General features: G+C 40.4%; 1 protein-coding gene across 7 annotated transcripts in view; it reads left to right on the forward strand.

Moving 5' to 3' along the window:
- The window catches only part of CSNK1G3 (casein kinase 1 gamma 3), a 2,843,512-nt gene that overhangs the window by 1,853,070 nt on the left and 967,015 nt on the right, over positions 1-23,427 (forward strand). For all 7 annotated transcript variants that reach the window (XM_044060767.1, XM_044060768.1, XM_044060770.1 and 4 more), the window contains one exon: positions 676-716. In XM_044060767.1, the coding sequence (XP_043916702.1) occupies positions 676-716 (41 nt within the window). The remainder of the gene's footprint in view (positions 1-675; positions 717-23,427) is intronic.

Here is a 23,427-nt window from a genome sequence, read left to right on the forward strand (position 1 = left end):
GGTTTTGTTGTAGCGTGCCTTTCTCTATCCTTTTACATTATTTAACAAAAAATAAATAAAAATACTTAACCCAGTGAGGCATGGTGTACTTTGGCCTTCCAGGTGCCCTTGGTGTAAGTACTAGAACAAGGGCTGCAGAGTGATGGATGCACAAATGTTTTATGTATGCATACAAGTGTCGCACATGCATATTCACCTGTACTTATTCACTGACTCAGCACATTGCTATGGAAGCAAAATGTTTTAGAAGATACTTCTACAAATTTTGACTCTTTATATCCTTTGGTGATGTTGTCAAAGAGCTCTTGTTTCTTTAAACTGTAACTGACAATTCTAAGGATCTAATGACTTGATTGTGTAGTAAGTGCATTAGTCTTGATATTTTGCAAATGTCTTATTAAATTACTGTTGAATATGTCTTTTCGTGTAGCTTTGATCTCATGATTATTTTAAATCCTAGTAGTCCATAGTTCGGTTGGCATTTGGTGCATGTATGTACAAAGTCTTATTGATCCCATTGTCTTACATAATCTGTTATTAATATGCGTTAGTAAGAGTTGCATCCACATAAATTGTAAGGTAAAATTAAACTTATATTTTGTGTGAACACTGTTTGGTTTTACTTGTTCTGAAATGCATTAATCTGTTGGTTCTAATTCTACTTTTTTTTTCCAGGAAAAAATTTGTACACAAACGAATATGTGGCAATCAAACTGGTAAGTGAAAGAGAGAGTACTTGGTGCTTTCTCTTCCTTCCTGTGCATGTTTCTTATGTGTAAAGCCTTAACATGTTCTGCAGAAAAGATTTTCCATACCATACTGTTGTGTAGAAAGTGCAATTGAGGATAATGTTTCACTTGCTGTAGTTATTGAAAGCTTTCAAGGTTTATTAGTTCACAGTACAAAAGGTCAAAGGGTCCAGGAGCTTGTCTTAAAAAGCAGTGAAACATGCACAGTTCTTCTGCTGATGTAGCTCAGAGCCCAAGGAGTGTATTTTCTGGTTATTTTCCTGGTTTAAAGCATGGGTGTTTGCATTGCATGTATGTTTAAGGTTCTGTCAGATATCATATACTTACTGCTGTCCATTGACTGACCTTTATAGTAATATGAAAGTAATTTACTTGAGGTTGTTAATCACACTATGAATTTTTCCTTTTGTTACTTAACAGGACTGTTGTACTTTTCTGCTAGAAAAAGACATATTACAGATAATTAAGCTTTTCAGAAATATGTATACAGGGCAAGCAGAAAGTTTTAACCCCTTTACTGATTATATCAAGTGTATGTATGCCATTTCTTTGGATGACAAGTACTTTTAGCCAAGTTTAGGATGCTGGAGGAAAATTCATTCCTCGCTGCACGTTGAACAAAATTGGTTTGCTGTATATGCATTTTCCCTTCGCTGGTACATTGCATATGTCTGTAATAGTAAGCATTCCATTGCACTGGTGAAGGGAAAAATGGCCCTACCATACCTCCCACATCTACCTAATTTTCAGGGATGTCCCTGATTTCAGCTGACTTTTGCTTTGTCTTTCATAAATATTTTTTTTAGTATGTATGTTGGTATTTGTTACAGTTGCAAACCCTTTTACTTTAGAAAATGATTGTTAATTCAAGTTGTGTTATTCTGTAAATGTTCTAAGTCAGTACTATTAATATTTAAAGTGTCCTTGATTCTGGAAGGAAGAGTTTGAGAAAGCTGTTTCAGCTTCAGAACCTAGGTACTGCCTTAAGAAAAGTTCTGGCTACCTTGTGCCCAAACTGTCCGTACTCTTATCTCTGGTTTACCCTTAATTATATTTATGACATCTTGTAAGAAGTCATGCTTTTTGATGCATCATGGTTCATTGGTGCAGTAGTGACTCTTGGAACTCCTGCATGCTGAAGCCTGAAGGCTGGACCGAATAATAGAGATTTCAGCTTCCCCCTCTTGTACTAGCGCATTCCCTATCTGATATCAGTATTTTTTTAAACACATTTATTGAATTATCTCTTAGGCAGGCTTACATTTATATAAAAGGAATTAAACCATATTAACAAGTTCACATTTACAAGCATTATAGGATATAGAACAATGTATGTCATGTATATGTTCTAAGCAACATTACATATGTTATTCAATTCCTGCCTTATATTCAGAATGTTGATGGTATAAAGGGTAGTTGACTGGCATTATCTTCTGATGTTCTTCGTGTTTCACTATTGCAGTCATTACATTTGGGTAATCTGCTGGCAGGTTGCCCTCATTCGGCCTGAATTCCAAAGTTTTGGGTCCTGCGTCGGTTGCTGTCTCCTCTTCCATGACGTCAGGTCGTCAGGGGTATAAAACATGCAGCTGACGCCATTTTCTGTAGTCTTTCTTGCCGCGCGGTGCCCGAAGCATTTCGCAAGTGCCGGTCGGCCGACTACTGAAATATTCGAGTTTGAGTTTCAGAACCAAAGTCTTTACTACAGCTAAGTACCCCGTTGGGGAAACTTTTTTCTTGTTTTTTACCGATGTCAGAAAAAGTTAATAATTGTATTACTTGTGGGAAGCAAATACCTCATAAGGATTTCCATTTATACCGTATTCCTTGCCTAGGCCCTGATCACAACGTGCCTGGCTGTCGGTTTTGTGCTAGATTTAACCAACGCACTATTAAACGTCAGTATATTTTTGCATCAAAGTATTTTGGAAACAGATTTAACTACCCAGAAATGTCGTTGGATAGCAATCAGACTACCAGAGTACATAAAAAATGCAAAGAAAAGGACAGAGAAAGACAGTCGAGATCCAAAACCGACGACGAAGCTTCTCCTGAGCCAGTCGCCGGTTTGCCGGTACTCAGTGAGGTGCTTTCGCAGCCCCTGATACCCGCTACCTTCGAGTCGCAGGCCTCTACCGCCACCCATGTGGAGTCCGGCATGCCGCAAGATACTAAAGGTATTGGACCGACGGATGTATCTCCCTCGGATGGGTCCAGAACCGCTGAGCAGGCACTGGCTTCTGAGGATGTATTCAGACCTCAACATTTGTATATCAAACCGACGACAGCTGCAAAACCAAAGACAAAAGCAACTTCTAAAACTTAAAAAACTGACGCATGAGCCACGTGCACAGGCCTCTATGCCTAAAAAAAAACAGATGATCAAAATGGCTGAAGACCTTATTACCTTGATCAGGGGTACCCATCCCCCCTGATAAGAGGCCTAAGCAAGACACTGATTATGAATCTTCAGATCAGGTTTCTATTTCTTCTGATCAGGAATTATCTATACCTCCCTATGAGGATTCTGATGCTGAGGAGTCTATCTATTCCATCTGCATCTCCTCCTGAGGATTATTCATTTGGAGAAACCTTGCATACTTTGAGGGAGCATTTTCACTGGGAGAGTCAAGACTTCTCAATCAAAAAAGAGGCTCAGGGATTTCCTCCTTCTCCCTCAGCACAGGCCTTTAGCCATTCCCCCTGTTTTAGACATTGTGGATGATGTATTTTCGGAGTCAAGCTTGTCCCCTGACTCCTTACCTCCAGCTCCAAGTAACCCTGACAGATATTACAGGTTCCCTGACTCACATACATTTTTATTTAGAAACCCTGCTGCTGATCCTGAAACTATTTCACAGGGTCCAACGGGAGTTAAGGCATCAACAGCAAAAAATCCTACTCCCTCTGACCAAGATTCGAGGGTACTGGACAGATGGGGAAAAAAGGTTTATACATCTGCAACCTTGGCAATCAGGGCCGTAAACTGTCAATTTCTTATGCTTAAGTACCAACAACATGTTATGGGATTGCTGAAACAGAAAATGATGTTGATTTCAGAATGTGCAGAAAATAAAGAATTGCAGGAATTATTGCATGCAGCTGAACAAGTTGGAAAGCATACTTTGCAATGTGGTTTTGATTCCTTAGAGGCCTCCTGCAGGGCCGCAGTTACTGGATCTGTGATTAGGAGGCATGCCTGTTTAAAGGAACAAAATTTACCTGATCATGTTAAAGCTAAGTTGCTAGATGCACCTTTACAGCATGATTCTCTGTTTGGTATTAAGGCAGAAGAGGTTTTAAAGAAAATGGAAGACAAAGCTAAGTCTATGCAAACTGTTAAGACTCCTTACAAGTGCAGCCACCAAGATTCAGTAGACACTAGCCTACCAAAAATTGGTCCTTTCCTGTGTCAGACAGAGCTCAAAGGGGCAAATCCAAATGCCCTAAGGGTTCCAGATATCAGGCGCAAGATTCATACAGGTCAAAGCAATGGGGCGCTTCCACCTCCAAATCTGGAGGAGATAAAGCGCAAACCTACAGAAAGCAATCCCAATGACTTCCCTCTGCCTTCACCAAACACTTATCTTTTGGCAGCACCCATAGGGGGGAAATTGGCACTTTTTGCTCAAAATTGGCAATTAATAATCCAGGACAAGTGGGTAGTAAACATTGTATCACAGGGATACAGATTCCATTTCCACACTCTGCCAATGGCAAATGGTTGGCCAGATCTGCCAAAAAATCAAAGGGCAGAGGCACAGAAACAGGTTATGTCCCACATGGCTATGGGGGCCATTCAGGCAGTACCAGAACAGGAAAAAGGACAAGGTTTTTACTCAAGACTGTTCTTGGTACCAAGAAAGGACAAGTCCTTGTGGCCAATACTGGATTTATCGATTTTGAACACATACCTGGACAGTCCAAAATTCAAAATGCTGACTTTGCAGCAGCTTCTGCCCATGCTGGGCAAGAATGCTTGGCTGGTGACTTTAGACCTAAAAAAGGCATAACTGCATGTCCCAATAAGACAATCGTGCATAAGATGCCTCAGATTCAAGGCTGGCTTAATGCATTAACAATTCTCTGCACTGCCCTTTGGCTTATATACTGCGCCCATGGTCTTTACAAAGTGCCTGGCACCAGTAATTGCATTTTGCAGACAAAGAAGTATACAAATATATCCTTACTTGGATGACTGTCTCATTCAAGCAGAGAACAAGGACATTCTTCTTCGACACCTGGCGTTTGTGAAAAGACTTCTAACGTGCCTAGGGTACACAATAAACGAAAAGAAATCACAACTGGTACCCTCTCAAAAGCTAACATTCCTGGGTGCATGCTTGAATACAGTTGCCCAGATGGCTTACCTCATGCCAGACAAGCAAAGGCAACTGACTACTTCAAACTGATGGCAACAAAAACCCAGTCTTTTGCAAGACAAATTCTACAGGCTCTGGGCTTCATGGCATCCTGCATACTACTGATTCCATATGCAAGACTGCATATGAGGAAACTTCAATGGTACATAAAAGTTTATGGAGCCAACATTCTCACAGTCTGGAAACAATGATTCCTCTCATTCCCTGCCTGCAAGAGGAGTTTCTATGGTGGGCAAAGGCATGTCACCAAAACATGGGTCGGCCATTCACTCTACCCCCTGCCAGCCAAACCATGACAACAGACTCATCAGATTATGCCTGGGGGGCCCACATGGCAGGAAGATGCATTCAGGGCATATGGTCACCAAAACAAATGCATCTGCATATCAACCAGAAAGTGATGCTAGCTGTTCAAAATGCCCTAACAGCCTTCAAGGACTTGCATCATCCAGGACGACTACTGATAAAGACGGACAACACCACAGTCATGTGGTATATAAACAAGCAAGGGGGCACACACTCTTACCCCCTCTGCAGATTAGCCATGGCACTGTGGAACACAGCTTGACCTACCAAATACATCTTCAAGCTCAATTCCTGCCAGGAAAACAAAACACTCTGGCAGACGATTTAAGCAGAAGCCTTATGGACCCTCACGAGTGGAAACTAAATCCACAAGTCTTCAGCATGATAACAGAGAAATGGGGGAGCCCAGACATAGATCTATTTGCCTCTCCTCAAAATTATCAATTGAAAGGATTCTGCACAAGGACTTATCACAGACAAGCATGGAAAGTGGACGCCTTATCCTTCATTTGGAAAAACCTATCAGTTTACGCCTTTCCTCCTCTGCCTCTTCTCCCCAAGGTCCTCCTAAAAGTCAGACAAGAGAAACCAAAGATGATACTAATTGCCCCGAACTGGCACCCCCCCCAATACTGGTACCCATTCTTAAGGAACTTGTCTCAATACCCAGCTTGGACCTTGCCTCAAAGACCACAACTACTGTCCCAGCAAAACAATCGGATCCTGCACAATCAACTACAAACTCTGAACCTGGCAGCATGGCTGATCATGTAGTCATACAAACAACACCTCTCAGTAAAGCAGTGATGGATGTCATTTTGGAAGCCAGAAGGCCTAGTACTAGAAAATCTTATGCTGACAGATGGAAGAGATTCTGTGCTTGGAATCAAGCACAAGGAACTGATACAGCTGAACCAAATATTCCTCAAATATTGCAATACTTAACTGAGATGCTTATCTTTCTCATCAATTAAAATCCATGCCTCTGCCATTTCGGCTCATTACAATACAGAGCCACCAATCTTTTCTCATCCTTTACTAAAGCAGTATCGTAGAGGAGCCAAAAATTTAAGGCTTCCTAGAAGATCACCATTGTCTGCATGGGACCTCAATTATGTGTTGGAAAAGCTCACCCTGCCTCCATTTGAACCAGCTGCTACCGCTGATATAAAGTTCTTATCATGGAAAACAGCTCTGCTTCTAGCAATTACTTCAGCAAGAAGAGTTTCAGAGCTACAGGCCCTCATGGCTATAGAGCCTTTTATCATATTTTACCAGACAAGGTCATCTCTGAGGACAAATCCTACTTTTATGCCTAAGGTGGTTTCCAGTGTGGCTCTTAACCAAACAATTCATCTGCCAACCTTTTATCCAAATCCGCAGAACAAGGAGGAGAGAATTCTGCATTCCTTGGACGTACACAGACAACTAAGATTCTACTTAAGCAGGACTAAAGCTCTAAGAAACACTGAACAATTACTAGTGACATATGCTGCAGGATCAGAGGGCAAGGCTATTTCAAAGCAGACTATTTCAAAGTGGATAAGCCACTGCATCCGTTTCTGCTACTTACACCATGGTAAAACTGTGCCCAAGGGCATTAGGTCTCATTCCACCAGAGCTGCAGCTACTTCAGCAGCCTTTCTAAGGGGAGTACCAACCAAAGACATTCTAGAGGCTGCTACTTGGAGTTCTGTTCACACCTTCACAAAGCATTATCGTTTGCCTCTTTACTCTAAATCCAGAGCAAGCTTTGCCACTGTAGTTCTGCAGGGCCTTATAGCCGCTCCTAATGCTGTTTAGCTCCAGCCCCCAACCATAGCTTTGGGATTCTACCCAATACTGCAACAATGAAACACAAAGAACATAGTACAGTTGTGTACACTTACCATAAATGTAGATGTTCGAGTGTATTCACTGTTGTAGTCCAGGTTACCCTTCCACCATCCCCCTGTCATTCTGGTGTTTATCTTTCCTTCTCTATCTTCTACAACCTATGTGGTGTATTTGCTTGTAGATGAAGGTAAAGTTTATATTTATGCATGTGTGTGTGTGTGTATATATATATATATATATATATATATAATTATTTTTTTTTTTTTTTTTTTTTTTGCTACCTTTTTGGGGGCACCTGACATCGGTGGCAAGAAAAACTAAAGAAAATGGCATCGGCTGCATGTTTTATACCTCTGACGACCTGACGTCATGGAAGAGGAGACAGTAACCGACGCAGGACCCAAGACTTTGGAATTCAGGCCGACTGAGGTTAACCTGCCAGCAGATTACCCAAATGTAATGACTGCAACAGTGAATACACTCGAACATCTACATTTATGGTAAGTGTACACAACTGTTCTTTCTTTTTTCCATAGTCCAATGAACACATTGTACAACCTTTCTGTCAGGTCTAGGACAGACTGGGGAGTTAACTTAGCATTTCTTGTAGGGAATTGCTCTGTGTAAATGTCAGTGCACAACATTAATAAGTGTCTGAAGTACAGGAAGCAGAGTTTAAGTGATAATTTCCAGTTTTTGTCTCTCTTGCCTGGGTCCAGAGCATGATATGCCCAAGTACCCCTGGGGTGCACATTTCAGTACTAAGGCATTTAAATACCAGTAAGAGTCCCTGTAGAAATATTGCTGCAGAACTCAGGTGGTTGGTCTAGTACTCCCTATTGAAGTATTGTGACTTGTATTTGTCTGCCAATAAATTGAAAAAAAAAAATACTGGAGAAGACTAACTGTGGAACATTGCTGTTCTCCTTTTAAATGTTGTTTTTTTTTTTGTTTTGCAAGGGGGAAGCCCCCCCCACACACACAAACTTTCTGTATACTAATTCTGAGATTGCCTTGCCTTGGAAAAAAGGGAATATTATGAGAAATTAATCTTGGTCTATATATATATATATATATATATATAATGTATGTATTTATACAAAGTACAGATTTTCTGTCATTTGATCACCACTTTTCTGGACTCTGCAATGAGTTCTGACATTCTAAATGGTTACCTTGGCGTAGACATAAGTTGTTTGCTTGTCCTTCTTCAGACTTCCTCTAAAAGAAAAAAAAAATAGAAGCTCCCAAAGGAGAAGAATGTTAAGAAAGCTGATAGATGTTCATCGTGCATACAGCTGCAGTCATAACAGATGGGGTTTTCCTGCCGTCAGGCGGGTCCTCGGTTGGCCGAATTCCAAAGTCTAGGTCCGGCGTCGGTTGTCGTCGCTTCTTCCCTGATGTCAGCGCGACAGGGGTATAAAAGAACCAGCCGACGCCATTTTCTCCAGTCTTTCTTGCCGCGCGGTGCCCGAAGCAGAAGCAGTTCGCAAGTGCCGGTCAGCCAGCTCCTGAGATTACGAATATTTTTCAACCGAAGACTTCTTGAAAGCTAAGTACCCCGTTGGGGAAACTTTTCTTGCCTCAGACTGATGTCAGACAAAGTTAATAATTGCATTTCATGTGGGAAGCAAATACCGCATAAGGATTTCCATTCCCTCTGTATACCTTGCTTAGGCCCAGACCACGACGTCTTGGCTTGTCGTTTTTGTGCTGCATTCAACAGACGCACTATTAAGCGTCTGGCGGAGTTCGCCCAGCACTATTTTGGCAAAAAGTTTAATTGCAACATGTCGTCGGATACTCAGACTCCAATTTTGAGTAAACGACGTAAAGATAAGGACCGACATACGAGGTCCGCGACTACACCACGCTAAAGCCGACTACATGCGCTCCGGTTCTCAGCGAGGCGCCTATGCAGCCCCTGACTACCGATGACACTTCATTAGCTAAGAAAGCTGATAGTTTTGGTGTTTGATAGCGTCCCAATGCTGAAGGGAACTGAAACAGTGGGAGTAGTTTGTAGTTGCTGTATCCAGTGCTTACTTTGACCAAGGCCTGGTTGTGACCCTTCTGGAGGCTGCCATAATGCCCGTCTCTGGCATGCCTTTACAAGTCAAATATTTTTTATAACTCAGGCCCATAGCCATTGGATAGGCCCCATCTTGTGACAGTGGGTGCTGTTTTTATTTTAAAGGGGAAAAGTATCCCTAGGGTTTAAATTAGGGAAGAAGGGACCTAACTGAAACTTTGGTCACCTACCCACATTTTGCGACCTAGAAGTTAGACCACACAAACAAACAAGACCCAAGACACTGTGGCTATAGTGATTGTTGGCAAGTTTTAAGTGAACCTGGGAAGAGACCAGGAAGGGACTGGGACTCAGTCAGCTACTGCTGGGGCAAACTAGTACAGGATCATAACATACTAGTCAAGTGATCAAGGGGACTGTAAGATGCCTAGCTATATACACCTTTAACCAGACAAGCTTAAAAAGTTCCTGCCACCCTTTTCAAGCACTTAGTAGTCCTCATCTCCGAAATTGAGAAGTGCCGTACGTGTTTACCTTGGTGAACGTTTGTGTATGCCCATTCAGTCATCAAGACTAGCCTTAAAGGTAGCCTAAAGTAGTACGTTGTTTGAACTGTAGTGGTAACTTCCATAGACTTCAAATACATTGAGTTAGAAACCTTCCCGCCAGTGAATCTTGCTTATTTTTAGTGCAGATTTAGGTCCTTAGTGCAGGTGTATGTAGAGCTGCTGTTTTTTCAAAGAATTAGGAGCTCAGTAGTGCTGTCTTTCATTGCTCGACTAGCAAAACAGAGGTCACCTCTTAGCCTGTAGGCTACTAAGTAGGAGAGTTGAACTAATCTGTTATGGTAGTTGAAGGGTTTAAGACTTTGTTTCCTTGGTTAAAATTTTTTGGAGGGTTTCCAGTTGAGCGATATGCTTGGATTTGTACATACCAAAGGGAAAATTGCTCTTCCCTTATCAGACTCATCACAGAATACAAAATGGCAGTGTGACTGCTGTGAATCTTAAAAGATATTCCCTTGGAAATTAACTGGGCCAGATATGTTTCTACCATAGTCAGGAAATCCTGGTGATTGAATGAGATAGAGGTATCCACATAAATACCTAGGCCTCTTATGACTATCGATCTGAAGAGGAGTGTGATTTTTAACATATAAGGTGGGTGCATGTTTTCTGCCAAATGCTACTGTGTTTAACTTTTTTTTCATTTAATTTGAGACCACTTTTGGTATACTGTGTGTGCGCATTTTCCAACCCTTGCTATAGCTGTTTTGTATTCATGTATGAGCGGATAACCATGCCTAGTTTGCAGTCATCAGCAAACTTGATCAAACACACTTCTAGTATTTTGACTTGGATGTCTGTAAAAATAAATCCCAAGTAGTAGAGTGTCAAGAACTGATCTCTGTAGCACCCCACTGAGCAATTTTTCAGATCTGTTAGTCAGTCAGTTTGCACTCCAGCTGATAATGTGGGGTTCGCATTAATTTTGTCTAATTTTTCAGTAATACCAGAATGGGTGATTGTGCAAAAGCCATGGCCAATTTGAATATGGATTGTCATGCACATTTTTTTAAAGTCCTCATGACTGATGCCTTGTAAGTTTAGATGTAATGTTCCTACAGCTGTTCAAATCGCCAGCTTAGGTCTCAGTCAGGCTTTAGATTGTGTACATTCAATATGCCAATAAATATGTTTAGAGTCATCAGACATCTTTTTGATACTTCACCAGCACCAGAGGCTTCCAAAAGTAGCTGAAGGCATAGAAGGTTTTGCAAACATAATCGATCTGTTAGTTTGGGGTCAGACAAGAACTGTGTGTTTAGAGCTGCAGCTAAATAGAGAAGTACACCATAGTTTAAATAAGAGCATAAGTAAATTAAGAGTGATAAGTAAGAATTATGTGAATAATATTACAAAAAGCACTTCTGTCTTTAGGCCTTTGCCTAAAGATTAATCCAGAAAATGCTTGAATAGTTGTGTACATATCAAGGCTAAAACACAAGCAGGCATTACAGTGATTTCTAGGAATGATACTGTTTCATAATGAATGCCTAATATGTCTTGCATAGCTGAGCTTTTAAGAAAACAATTAAAGCACGGTATAGCAAGGTAATGGAACTGTTAAGAGCAAGAGAGTGTTGAAATACCCAGGAAGATAGTTGCACATGTTGACACATTAGGTACAGTGATGTGAATATTCCATTTGAACTGCATTTAAATGTTGGAGTGGAGCCATTGTGATCCTACGAGAGAAAAGACTATTGGCCTGTAGGCAAGAGCATTTACAGTTGCACAATGTAAGATGCTGAAATAGAAAAGAAATTGTTAGTAGAGTGTGGTTGTGAGAAATTCCATGAAAGCATCTACAGTAAAGTTCTGGTGGAGACTAGCTAGAAACTGTTGCAAAGCATATTCGGTACTCTTTGGATGCAGCGGCCTTAATGTTTCTGGAGATGTTACTTAACTTACAGCAAGGAAAGAAGCTCTGTTTCGTTTTACTTTAAAGCTCAGAGAAGACGTAATTCAGCAAACAATTAGGACTGCTCAAGTTTTCTTTCCCAAGGTACATAGTAACTTCCCCATCCAGTAATGCACCACAAAGCTCTTCCTTTCTAGATCTTCATTTCTTTAAGTATTTGGACAATCTCACAAACAGTACCTAGCTGCCCATTTTCAAAAATTAGTTACTTCTGACTTTGATTTCTTTTTCAGATGCTGCCTTTTCTCATGCTGCCTTTTCTCAGATGTTCTTTTTATTTCTAGTTATTAAGTCTTTTTGCTTTCAAAATCTTGTATTTTTGGGGCAGAGTATTATTTAGTAGTTTATGCCTGGCCCCTCTGGCCCACTTTTAGCATCTGTGGCATTTTTTTTTTCTGTATAGCTTGCTTCAGTGAATGTTGTGTTTTACAGTTTTTGCTTATTCTCTTTACTTTTACAGTTGTTATTGAATCTAAGAGTTTGATTTTTATTGTTGGCCTCCCGTGCTTAGGGAAGTTATACCCTTTTGTTAAATCTGCATTGTTTGTATTTTTTTCCTCACTCGTCTTTTTTGCTTTTGGTTGTATCTTTTTTCTGGAGGTCGTGGCTTTTTGATGGTTGCCTGTAACAGTTCTGAAGCATGGTATGTTCAGCAGTATTTCAATGTTGCAGTAGCCTAAGCTGTTTGAGTTGTATCCTGTCCATGATATGACTACTGGCAACTACCAACTCTTCAGGGAGCTTTCATGTGCCTCAACTACCAGGGGCTCGAGCAGAGACGCACTAGTAGTTTGGGTGCCAAAAATGTCAGCGCTTTCTTTTTGCTAAGTGTGCTCCCTTTGCAAGCTTTGTGGAACTAACTACCTGTCCACTAACAATCCTTCAAGGCTGGTCAGTTAAGTACACTTGTGGGGAAAACTTCTACTTCATTTTCTGACAAAAATTTTTTTTCTGTGAAAAATTATATTTTATGCTAGGAAAAGTTATTTAGGAGGATTTTGTCAGTGTTTGTGTGACAAAACAGTTTAAAAATGTTTTCTTATTCTTGATTTCTGCATTCACATGTAGAGTTACTGTTAGGGTAGGATATTACGTTTTAACCTCAAAATCTTTATTTTTCTGTCAGGAAGTTTGACTACACTACCCATCTTTTAAGTTTCGTTTTCAGCTGCCCTATAGAGCAGTTACTGGTCTCATTTCTTTCTTTCCCTGTCTGAAAGAAGAAAACTGCTTTAGGGAATCTTGGAGTGTCATGCAGACTCCCTCACTTCCTCAGCCACCTTCGAGTTACTCTGCTGTGGCTAGACTTTGTTCCCTGGTTCACTCATTGATGTCTTTCGGTCCCTTTGGTGCAACTCCTTCGAAAATGACTAAGAATTAGGAATTAGGTCCTCTTAGGCTGTAGGGCTGCCCTCACTGGGCAAGGGAGAACCCCCTCTCATTAGTGCCAGAGGAAAGAGTGGATGAGGATCTACCGCATAGCTAGGCTGGGATGTCTCATCTCTGGGATAGTGACCCTGCCATAAGTTGGTCTTTTTCCAGGGAATCCTACAGGAAGAGAAAGCAAAAAATTGTTACTTCTCCTATTTCTATTATTATGGACTGGAAAGACTTTCTAGCATTTACTGAGGAATTAATTTATGCTTTTAATGTTTGAAGTTCTGCTTCTTCATTTTGTATAGAAAAAGAAAGAATTTCTTGTCATTCTGACACTAATTCTCATTCAGAAGAACAGGGGGATGTTCATCGTGTTTCACTGTTGCAGTCATTACAATTAGGTTATCCTGCTGGCAGGCTACCCGCAGTCGGCCCAAGTTCCAAAGTCCACGTCCGGCGGCGGTTGCTGTCGCCTCCTCCCTGACGTCAGTGCGCCAGGGGTACAAAAGATGCAGCCGACGCCATTTTCTTCAGTCTTTCTTGCCGCACGGTGCCCGAAGCAAAACAGTTCGCAAGTGCCGGTCGGCCGACTCCTGAGATTTTCAAATTTAAATTTCAGATCCGAAGTCTTCATTAAAGCTAAGTACCCCATTGGGGAAACTTTTTTCTTGCTCCAGACCGATGTCAGAAAAAGTTAATAATTGTATTTCTTGTGGGAAGCAAATACCTCATAAGGATTTTCATTCTTACTGTATTCCTTGCCTAGGCCCTGACCACGACGTTGCTAGTTGTCGGTTTTGTGCTAGATTTAACCCACGCACTATTAAGCGTCAGTACGATTTTGCATTTCATTACTTTGGCAGAAGATTCAATTATATAATGCCGTCGGAACAGCCGACTACCGGAGTTTATAAAAAGCGCAAAGAAAAAGAAAAGGACAGGCATCCGAGGTCCAAAACCGATGACGAGGCTTCCGTTAGGCCTGTCGCCGGTTCTCAGTGAGGCGCTTTCGCAGCCCCTGATGCCCGCTACCTCAGAGCCACAGGCCGCTTCCGACTCCCACGTGGAGCCGACTAGGCCACTGGAAACTCAAGGTATTGGACACTCGGAAGCTATTCCCTCAGATGGGTCCGGAGCCGCTGAGCAGGCATAGGCTTCTGAGGGTGTTTTCAGGCCTACACAGTTATATGTAAAACCAACTCCAGCTTCAAAGACTAAAGCAGCTCTAAAGACAAAGAAACAAGTACAGCATTCTCCTGGACAGGCCTCCATGCCTAAAAAAACAGATGCTTAAAATGGCCGAAGACCTTATTACTTTGATCAGTGGATGTCCTTCAAGGATGCATCTGCAGTCCTTACAAATGGGTTGTCCTGTCGTCAGGCAGCCCTTCGGTTGGCCAGATTCCAAAGTCTGGGTCTGGCCTCGGCTGGTGTCGCACTTCACCCGACGTCATAGCGGCAGTTATTCGGGTATAAAGGCATCAGCCGACGCCATTTTCCTCAGTCTTTCTTGCCTCGTGGCGCCCGAAGCAGAAGCTGTTCGCAAGTGCCGGTCGGTCAGAACCAGAGATTACTACTACAAGTACCGAAGACTTCTAAAAAGCTAAGTACCCCGTTGGGGACTCTTTCTTGCCTCAGCCGATGTCAGAAAAAGTGAATAACTGTTTAACTTGTGGGAAACAAATACCTCATAAAGATTTCCACTCTTACTGCTTACCTTGCTTAGGCCCAGACCACGACGTAGCAGCTTGTCTAGCCTGTGCTTCTTTCAACCGACGGACACTCTTTTGGGGAGATCCTGCATACTTTGAGGAGCATTACAACTGGGAGAGCCAGGATTACTCAGAATCCAAGAAGAGGCTCAGAGACTTCCTTTTATTACCTCAGCACAGGCCCCTTGCTATTCCTCCTGTTTTAGACATTGTAGATAATGTATTTTCAGAGTCCGGTCTGTCTCCTGACTCTTTACCACCAGCTCCTGTTAAGCCAGACAGATACTACAGGGTTCCTGATTCACATAAATTTCTTTACAAAAACCCTGCTGCTGACCCAGAAACTATTTGTCAGGGTCCCAAGGGAGTCAAGGCTTCCACTGCAAAAAACCCTATCCCCTCTGATAGGGATTCAAGGGCCCTGGACAGATGGGGGAAAAAGATTTATACTTCTGCTACCTTGGCTGTAAGAGCTTTAAATTGTCAGTTTCATATGCGTAAATATCAGCAATCTCTTATGTCACTGTTTAAACAGAAAATGATGACAAATTCAGAATGTGCAGAAAACAAAGAAATGCAGGATTTATTGCATGCAGCTGAACAAGTGGGGAAAGCATACTTTGCAATTGGTTTTGGTTCTCTAGAGGCCTCCTGCAGGTTCTGTCATTAGGAGGCATGCTTGGTTAAAAGAACAGAATATGCCCGATCATGTTAAAGCAAAACTATTAGATGCTCCATTACAACATAATACCTTGTTTGATGTTAAAGCAGAAGAGGTGTTGAAGAAAATGGAGGACAAAGCTAAATCTATGCAAACAGTGAAGGATTTCTTACAGGTACAGCTTCCCAGATTTAGCAGGAACTGGCCTACAAAGAATTGGTCCTTTCCAGTGTCAGACAGGCCACAAAGAGGCAGATACAGACGCCCCAGAGGCAGATCACAGCCCCAAGGCTTATACAGGCCTAAACAATGGGGTGCTTCTACCTCCAAAAGTGGGGAGGAAAAATCACAGTCATACAGGAAATAGTCTCAGTGACTTCCCCCTGCCAGCACCAAGCACTTATCTTCTGGCAGCTCCTTTGGGGGGAAAACTAGCACTTTTTTCACAAAATTGGCACATGATCACCCAGGACAAATGAGTCTTAAATATCGTATTTCAGGGCTACAGGTTCCACTTTCACACCCTGCCAAGGCCAAACGGTATGCCAGACCTGCCACGCAATCAGTGGGCAGAGGCACAAAAACAAGTTTCATCTCTCATGGACATGAGAGCCATTCAGCAAGTACCACAGCAAGAGCAAGGACAAGGATTTTACTCGAGGCTATTCTTGGTACCCAGAAAGGACAAAGCTTGGAGACCAGTACTGGACCTGTCTATCCTAAACATATTCCTGGATATTCCAAAATTCAAAATGTTAACTCTGCAGCAGCTTCTGCCCATGCTGGGCAAGAAGGCTTGGCTTGTGACTTTAGACCTATAAGAGGCATACCTGCATGTCCCAATCAGATAATCATGCAGAAGATACCTCAGATTTATAGCTGGCTCAATGCAATATCAATTCTCTGCACTGCCCTTTGGCTTATCTACTGCGCCCAGGATCTTCACAAAATGCCTGGCACCAGTAATTGCATTTTGCAGACAAAGAGGAATACAAATATATCCTTACTTGGACGACTGCCTTATTCAAGCAGAGAACAAGGACATTCTACTACAGCATCTGGCATTTTTAAAAAGATTACTAACAGGTCTAGAGTACACAGTAAACGAAAAGAAATCAAAACTCGTACCCTCTCAAGAGATAATATTCCTGGGTGCAAGCTTAAGTACAACTGCCCAGATGGCTTATCTCACGCCAGACAAACGCAGACAACTGACTACTTATTTCAAAATGTTGGCAACAAAGACCCAGTTATCTGCAAGAAAAATTCTGCAGGCTTTGGGCTTCATGGCATCCTGCATATTGCTAATTCCATATGCAAGACTGCATATGAGGAAACTTCAATGGTATCTAAAAAGTGTTTGGACTCAACATTGCCACAGCCTGGAAACAATAATTACCCTCATTCCCTGCCTGCAACAGGAGTTTCGATGGTGGGCAAAAGCCTGTCACCTCAACACGGGGCAGCCATTCACCTTACCCACAGCCAGGCAGACATTGACCACAACAGATGCATCAGATTATGCCTGGGGGGCCCATATGGCAGGAAGATGTATTCAGGGCACATGGTCCGCAAGTCAAATGCATCTACATATCAATCAAAAAGAGATGCTAATTGTTCAGAATGCTCTGACAGCCTTCAAGGATCTACTTCATCCAGGACAACTACTGATAAAGACAGACAATACTGCAGTCATGTGGTACATAAGCAGGGGGGCACGCATTCCTCCCCCTCTGCAGACTAGCCATGAACTTGTGGGACACAGCACTGACTTACCAAGTACATCTACAAGCACAATTCCTGCCAGGAAGGATAAATACTCTGGTAGACGAACTAAGCAAAAACCTAATGGATCCCCACAAGTGGAAATTGGATCCATAAGTCTTGAGAATAAGAAGGAACTGGGGATGCCCGGGCATAGACCTATTTGCCTCCCCTCACAACTGCCAACTACAGAGATTCTGCACAAGGACTTATCACAAGCAAGCATGGAAAGTGGATGCTTTACCTTTCAGGTGGAAAAACCTAACAGTATATGCCTTTCCTCCTCTGCCTCTCCTCCCCAAGGTACTCCTCAAGGTCAGACAAGAGAAGCCAAAAATTATACTGATTGCCCCAGACTGGCCCCGTCAGCACTGGTACCCAATCCTAAAGAGCTTGTCTCAATGCCCAGCTTGGACATTACCTCAAATTCCTCACTTATTGACCCAACAAGACAGTCAGATACTGCACAGCCAACTCAGGACCTTAAACCTGGCAGCTTGGTGGATAATGTAGCCATTCAAGACACACCTTGGCGGATAATGTAGCCATTCAAGACACACCTCTCTCTAAAGCAGTGATGGATGTTATTTTGGAGGCCAGGAGGCCTAGCACCAGAAAATCTTATGCAGAAAAATGGAAGAGATTCTGTGCTTGGAACCAGGCACAAGGTATTGACACGACTGTTACAAATATTCCTCAGATTTTTCAATACTTAACTGAGATGCTGGATAAAGGCCTTTCCTTTTCATCAATTAAAATTCATGCCTCTGCCATTTCAGTTCATTACAATACAGAATCACCTATTTTTTCTCATCCATTGCTAAGGCAGTACTTCAAAGGGGCCAAAAACATAAGACCTCCAAGGAGAGCACCAGTACCTGCATGAGACCTCAACTATGTCTTGCAAAAACTCGCACTGCCTCTGTTTGAACCAGCCTCTGCAGCTGATATAAAATTCTTATCCTGGAAAACAGTTCTGCTCCTAGCAGTTACCTCTGCTAGACTAGTCTCAGAGTTACAGGCACTCATGGCTGTGGAACCTTTTATCATTTTCCATCCTGACAGGGTTTCTCTAAGGACAAACCCTACATTTATGCCTAAGGTAATGTCCAGTGTAGCCCTTAACCAAACAATTCATTTGCCTACTTTTTACCCAAACCCACAGAATAACGGTGAGAGACTTCTGCATTCTTTGGACATTCACAGGCAGCTACGCTTCTATTTGGACAGAACCAAAGCTTTCAGAAAGACTGAACAACTTCTAGTGGCATATGCTGCAGGATCACAAGGAAAGCCTATCTCGAAACAGACTATTTCAAAGTGGATAGGCCACTGCATTCGTTTCTGCTATTCTCAGCATGGCAAATCAGTGCCTAAGGGCATTAGGCCACATTCAACCAGAGCAGCAGCCACTTCAGCAGCCTTTCTCAGAGGAGTACCAACCAAAGACATCTTAGAGGCTGCAACTTGGAGTTCAGTGCATACTTTTACAAAGCACTATCACTTACCTCTCTACTCTAAATCCAGGGCAGGCTTTGCCACTGCAGTTCTGCAGGGCCTGATAGCCTCTCCTAATCCTATTTAGCACCAGCCTCCCAACCTTAGCTTTGGGATTCAACCCAATTGTAATGACTGCAACAGTGAAACACGATGAACATAGTACAGTTGTGTACCTACCATAAATGTAGATGTTAGAGTGTATTCACTGTTGCAGTCCAGGTTACCCTCCCACCATCCCCCTTTTCCTTGCTGGACTTATCTGTACTTTTCTATTCTATACAACCTATGTGGTGTATTTGCTTGTAGATGAAGGAAAAGTTGTTTTTTGTGTATGCATGCTTATTGGCATAATTTAGCCTACCATTTTAGGGGCACCTGACATCTGGGGCAAGAAAAACTGAAGAAAATGGCGTCAGCTGCATCTTTTATACCCCTGGCGCACTGACGTCAGGGAGGAGGCGACAGCAACCGATGCCGGACCTAGACTTTGGAACTCGGGCCGACTGCGGGTAGCCTGCCAGCAGGATAACCCAATTGTAATGACTGCAACAGTGAATACACTCGAACATCTACATTTATGGTAGGTACACAACTGTACTGTGTTTTTCTTCAGTGATTTCTGCACAAGGTGATGACTGATTCTCAAAGTGTTTTTCCCCTCAGAAGAGCTATCTTTCTCTGAGAACTTTAGGTAAAATAAAAGCGGTATTTCAGTGGGAATCAAATGAAATTCCTATTTCCCAGGAATAGTATTATGAGTTGTTCAGCTGAATATTCCACAGTCTGCTGCGGATATTCCACAATCTGCTGTTGTCCTTCCCGTTATTTCATCTTGGTTGAGACAATAACATTTTGTGAATGTGTGCATTAAGGTTAAGCTGGTATGTGTGCAAAAGTGGCAGACATGCATTTTGATGGACGAATATGCCACATTGCATTTAGCTGGATAGTAAAAGTAATCTCAGGTTCTTTTATTTGGAGAGTTTTAATGGGTTTTACTAGCAAAATGTGTACATTGGAACTGTAAGGGCTGGTTTCTTTTTTTTCATATAATTTTTATTGTTTTTTTATAAATACAAGTATAACAAATAACAAAAAACTATTAAACAATGTAAAATAAACATAACTATATACAGTGTCCATAACAGATATGCTTTTGTTAATATATTTGCATTTTGGTTAGTATATTCACATTTTATCCAACAGCTTTTTAAGTTTTAACCAAGCCAGTTGGGTTTGTGCCACTCTTGAGGTTCTAGTCAACAATTCTCTATTGCATACAGTTTTGGCCGATGAGATAAATTCCACAAATGATAGAATTTTTTTATTTTTCCAGTTTGAGGTAATGATTTTTCTTGCTATTGCAAGGAGGGACCAGAGAAGGTGCACTTGTGTTCCTGGAATATACGCTGGTATATTAAATAATAACAGTGAGTCAGTCGTTTCACATTTATCCGACCACAATGCTTTTATAAAAGATTTAAAATCCAACTGGAAAGGAATTATAGTTTTATACTCTACAAACATATATGTGCCCAGTCTGCACATACTGCTACTTCACATTTCTAACATTCAGATATTTCATTTCCCGATATCAGTGCCACTTTGAGGGGTAAAGAAGCTTCTGTGAATGAACTTCCATGTATAGATTTTCCAAAAGGGAGATAATGTAGTGTTACTAACTGACTTAAGTATTAATATTTTCACCTTTTCTGAAAATCTGAATTTATTAACCTTTTCTGTGCAATTCCATAGGGATTCATCTGGGATTTGTAAGTCAGCTCGTAGTGTCCTGTATACTCTTGACAGTGAAAACCCATCATTATTATGTAATGTATTGATGTCACAGAAAAGAGAAAAAATTTTGGGTCTAGGTGTGGATTTCACTATTTGACATACTTTGAATTCACTTACTATACACTCTCTAAATGTTTGTATGTTTAGCCAGTTGTTTTGGTTTATGTAATATCTTGCTGTAAGGGAAGTGGCCTCGTATATATAATTGGAATCAAGGAGTTGATGGCAAAATACTAACCCATTTCCTTTCATTTCTTCTATGTTTTCATGTTATAAGACTCCAAATATTGGTTTGTAGATGCTGTTGGAAACATTAAAAATAAAAGGTTTCTCATCTTATAATTTTTGTTCATTATTTGTTTAAAGTTCTTTACTGTATAGTTAACAAAGGGAGAGAAATTTTCTTTTTCATTTGTATTATAGCAAAAGTTTTTTTATGACTAGATCATTTTTTTCTGTTTCTGTAAACATGTCATTGTTTGTTTCCCCACTATTGGATACTAAAATTGTTTTATGTAAGTTTTTCCAATTAGACGTATACTTATGATTTAGCCATTGACTTATGACATTAAGGATGGTTGATTCTGCATATAGTTCGAAGTGTGGAAAAGCTATTCTGCCCTCTTCCCAATTTCTGTAGTGCCATGTGTAACAACTTCTTGGCTTTTGTGGAAATCACAGAAATACAACTACTAGGGAGTTGAGTTGTTTCATTAATTTTTTGGAAGGAGATGCTATTATAGTTTAAAAAATGTGCAGAATTTTAGGTAATATAGTCATTTTAACTAAGGCTAACTTCCATAGTAAAGAACATTTTATGATAGTATTTATTAGAGCTGTATAATTTATTTGTATGGTATCCTTCCAATTCGATTTTATATATACCCCTAAAATACTTAAACATAGTATTTGCCCAATTAAAGTTTTCATATTTTTCCAGGATGGAGTTTATTTTTTTGTTCAGCAAAATAGTTTGTTTTGTTATGATTAAAATTTAAGTCTGAAATCTTTTCAAAATTATGGAATGATTTTATAATGTGTTCTGTTGAGGAATCTATATTTCCAATTGTTAGTAAGATGTCATCAGCAAAAAGCTGTATTTTGGAACCATAGTTTGGGTTAATGAAAAAGCTACTTATCTTGTCATTAGTTCTTATATGATTAGGTAATGGTTCCACCGAAAGGGCAAATAATAAAGGCGACAAAAGGCACCCTTGCTTGGTGCCTTTCAATATTTTAAGTGGTCCTGATAAAAAAGCTCCAATTTTGATGTGTAAAATGGAAGTGGTATATAATTTGTTTAACAGCTTGATAAAATCAGGGGAAAAATTATACCTTTCTAATACTTCAAATAAATACGACCAATTTATAGAATCAAAAGCTTTATCCAGATCTAAGCTGATAATTCCTTTTTTTTCTTATTTGCATAGTCTATTAAGGTTAGAAGCCTAATGACATTATCTTGGACTTTTCTGTGCCAGATAAACCCCTTTTTGATCATCTGCTATTATTTTTGGCATGAAGTGGTTTAATCTGTTTGCTCAAATTGATGTGAAAATCTTATAGTCCACATTCAAAAGATAGGGCGATAAGAAGTTACTAGTTTAGGGTCTTTGTCATGCTTTAAAATAGGTGATATCATGGCATATTTCCACGAAGGAAAAAGTCTCTCATTCTTTCTAAATTCTTCAAAAGTTGCAATTAAAATCATTATTTCTTCTGGAAGTATCTTGTATATTTCTCCTGTTAGTCCGTCAAGACCCGGAGCCTTATTGTTTTTAATGTTTTGTATTCTTTCCTTAAGTTCTTTTAATGCTATTGACTTAAGTAACCTAGTATTTTGTTCCTTTGTTAATTTTTTATTTATGTTTTCTTTCAAGAATTTGTCCTTCAGGGCATTATCAATATTATTTAGAGTGGTGCTATTCACTGTTTCATGGTGTGCTCTAAAAGCCTCTAATATTACTTTTAAATCAGTTATATGTTTAGGTTTATTCTTGGAATTATCTATAATTTCTTTAATATGATTGGGCGTTTGTTAAGCTTTTAGATTTAACTACTAATCTGTGCATGTTTTTAGGATTAATTGAAGAAGTTTGTAACTTTATTCTCTCTAGATTTATTGCTAATTTGAGATTCAAAATCTCTGTGTATGTTAGATTTAGTTGTTTTAGTTCTGAAATCCTAGTTATGCCTTTAGTGTCTTAAGTTATTTTTTAATGTATCAGTTTTTTATTGTATTTTTATTAACTCCTTGTCTCATTCCTTCCTTTTGTTTAAATACCAAATTTTAATTTTACCATATAAATATGATTTTAATGTATCCCAAAGTATAATTCTAGAAATCTCATTATCATTGACATCAAGAAATGATTTCATTTCCTTTAACAGCCATTCTCTAAAATCCTTTAGTTTAGTAATATATGCAGGTAGTCTCTGCCAAAAAATCAGGTCTCTTGGTGTTATGTGCACTTTAAAGAAAATAGCGTTGTGGTCCAATAGTGGACATGAGCTGATTATAACTTCTTGTATTTTGGATATTAGATTATTGGTAAATATCTTATCAATAGTTGTTTGCATACCAAACCTGTAAGAATAATGTGTGTATTTGAGGGAATTCTGACTCTCTTATATCATAAATATCTCTCATATTTGAAACGCTAATAAAATTGTTTAGCTTTTTGGCTGGGTCTGACATTCTAAAATTACCATTTTTAGTAGTGTCATTCTAGGGCTGATTTCTTGATAGACAAAGTTCCCCATATCGGGGGAGGGGGAGTGATGCTGTGCATTACAAGCTAAACTTTTAAAGTACAACTCCAAATAA

The sequence above is a fragment of the Protopterus annectens genome, chromosome 2.part0, assembly GCF_019279795.1.
Source record: "Protopterus annectens isolate FY-2018-M chromosome 2.part0, PAN1.0, whole genome shotgun sequence".
Taxonomy (NCBI): Eukaryota; Metazoa; Chordata; order Ceratodontiformes; family Protopteridae; genus Protopterus; species Protopterus annectens.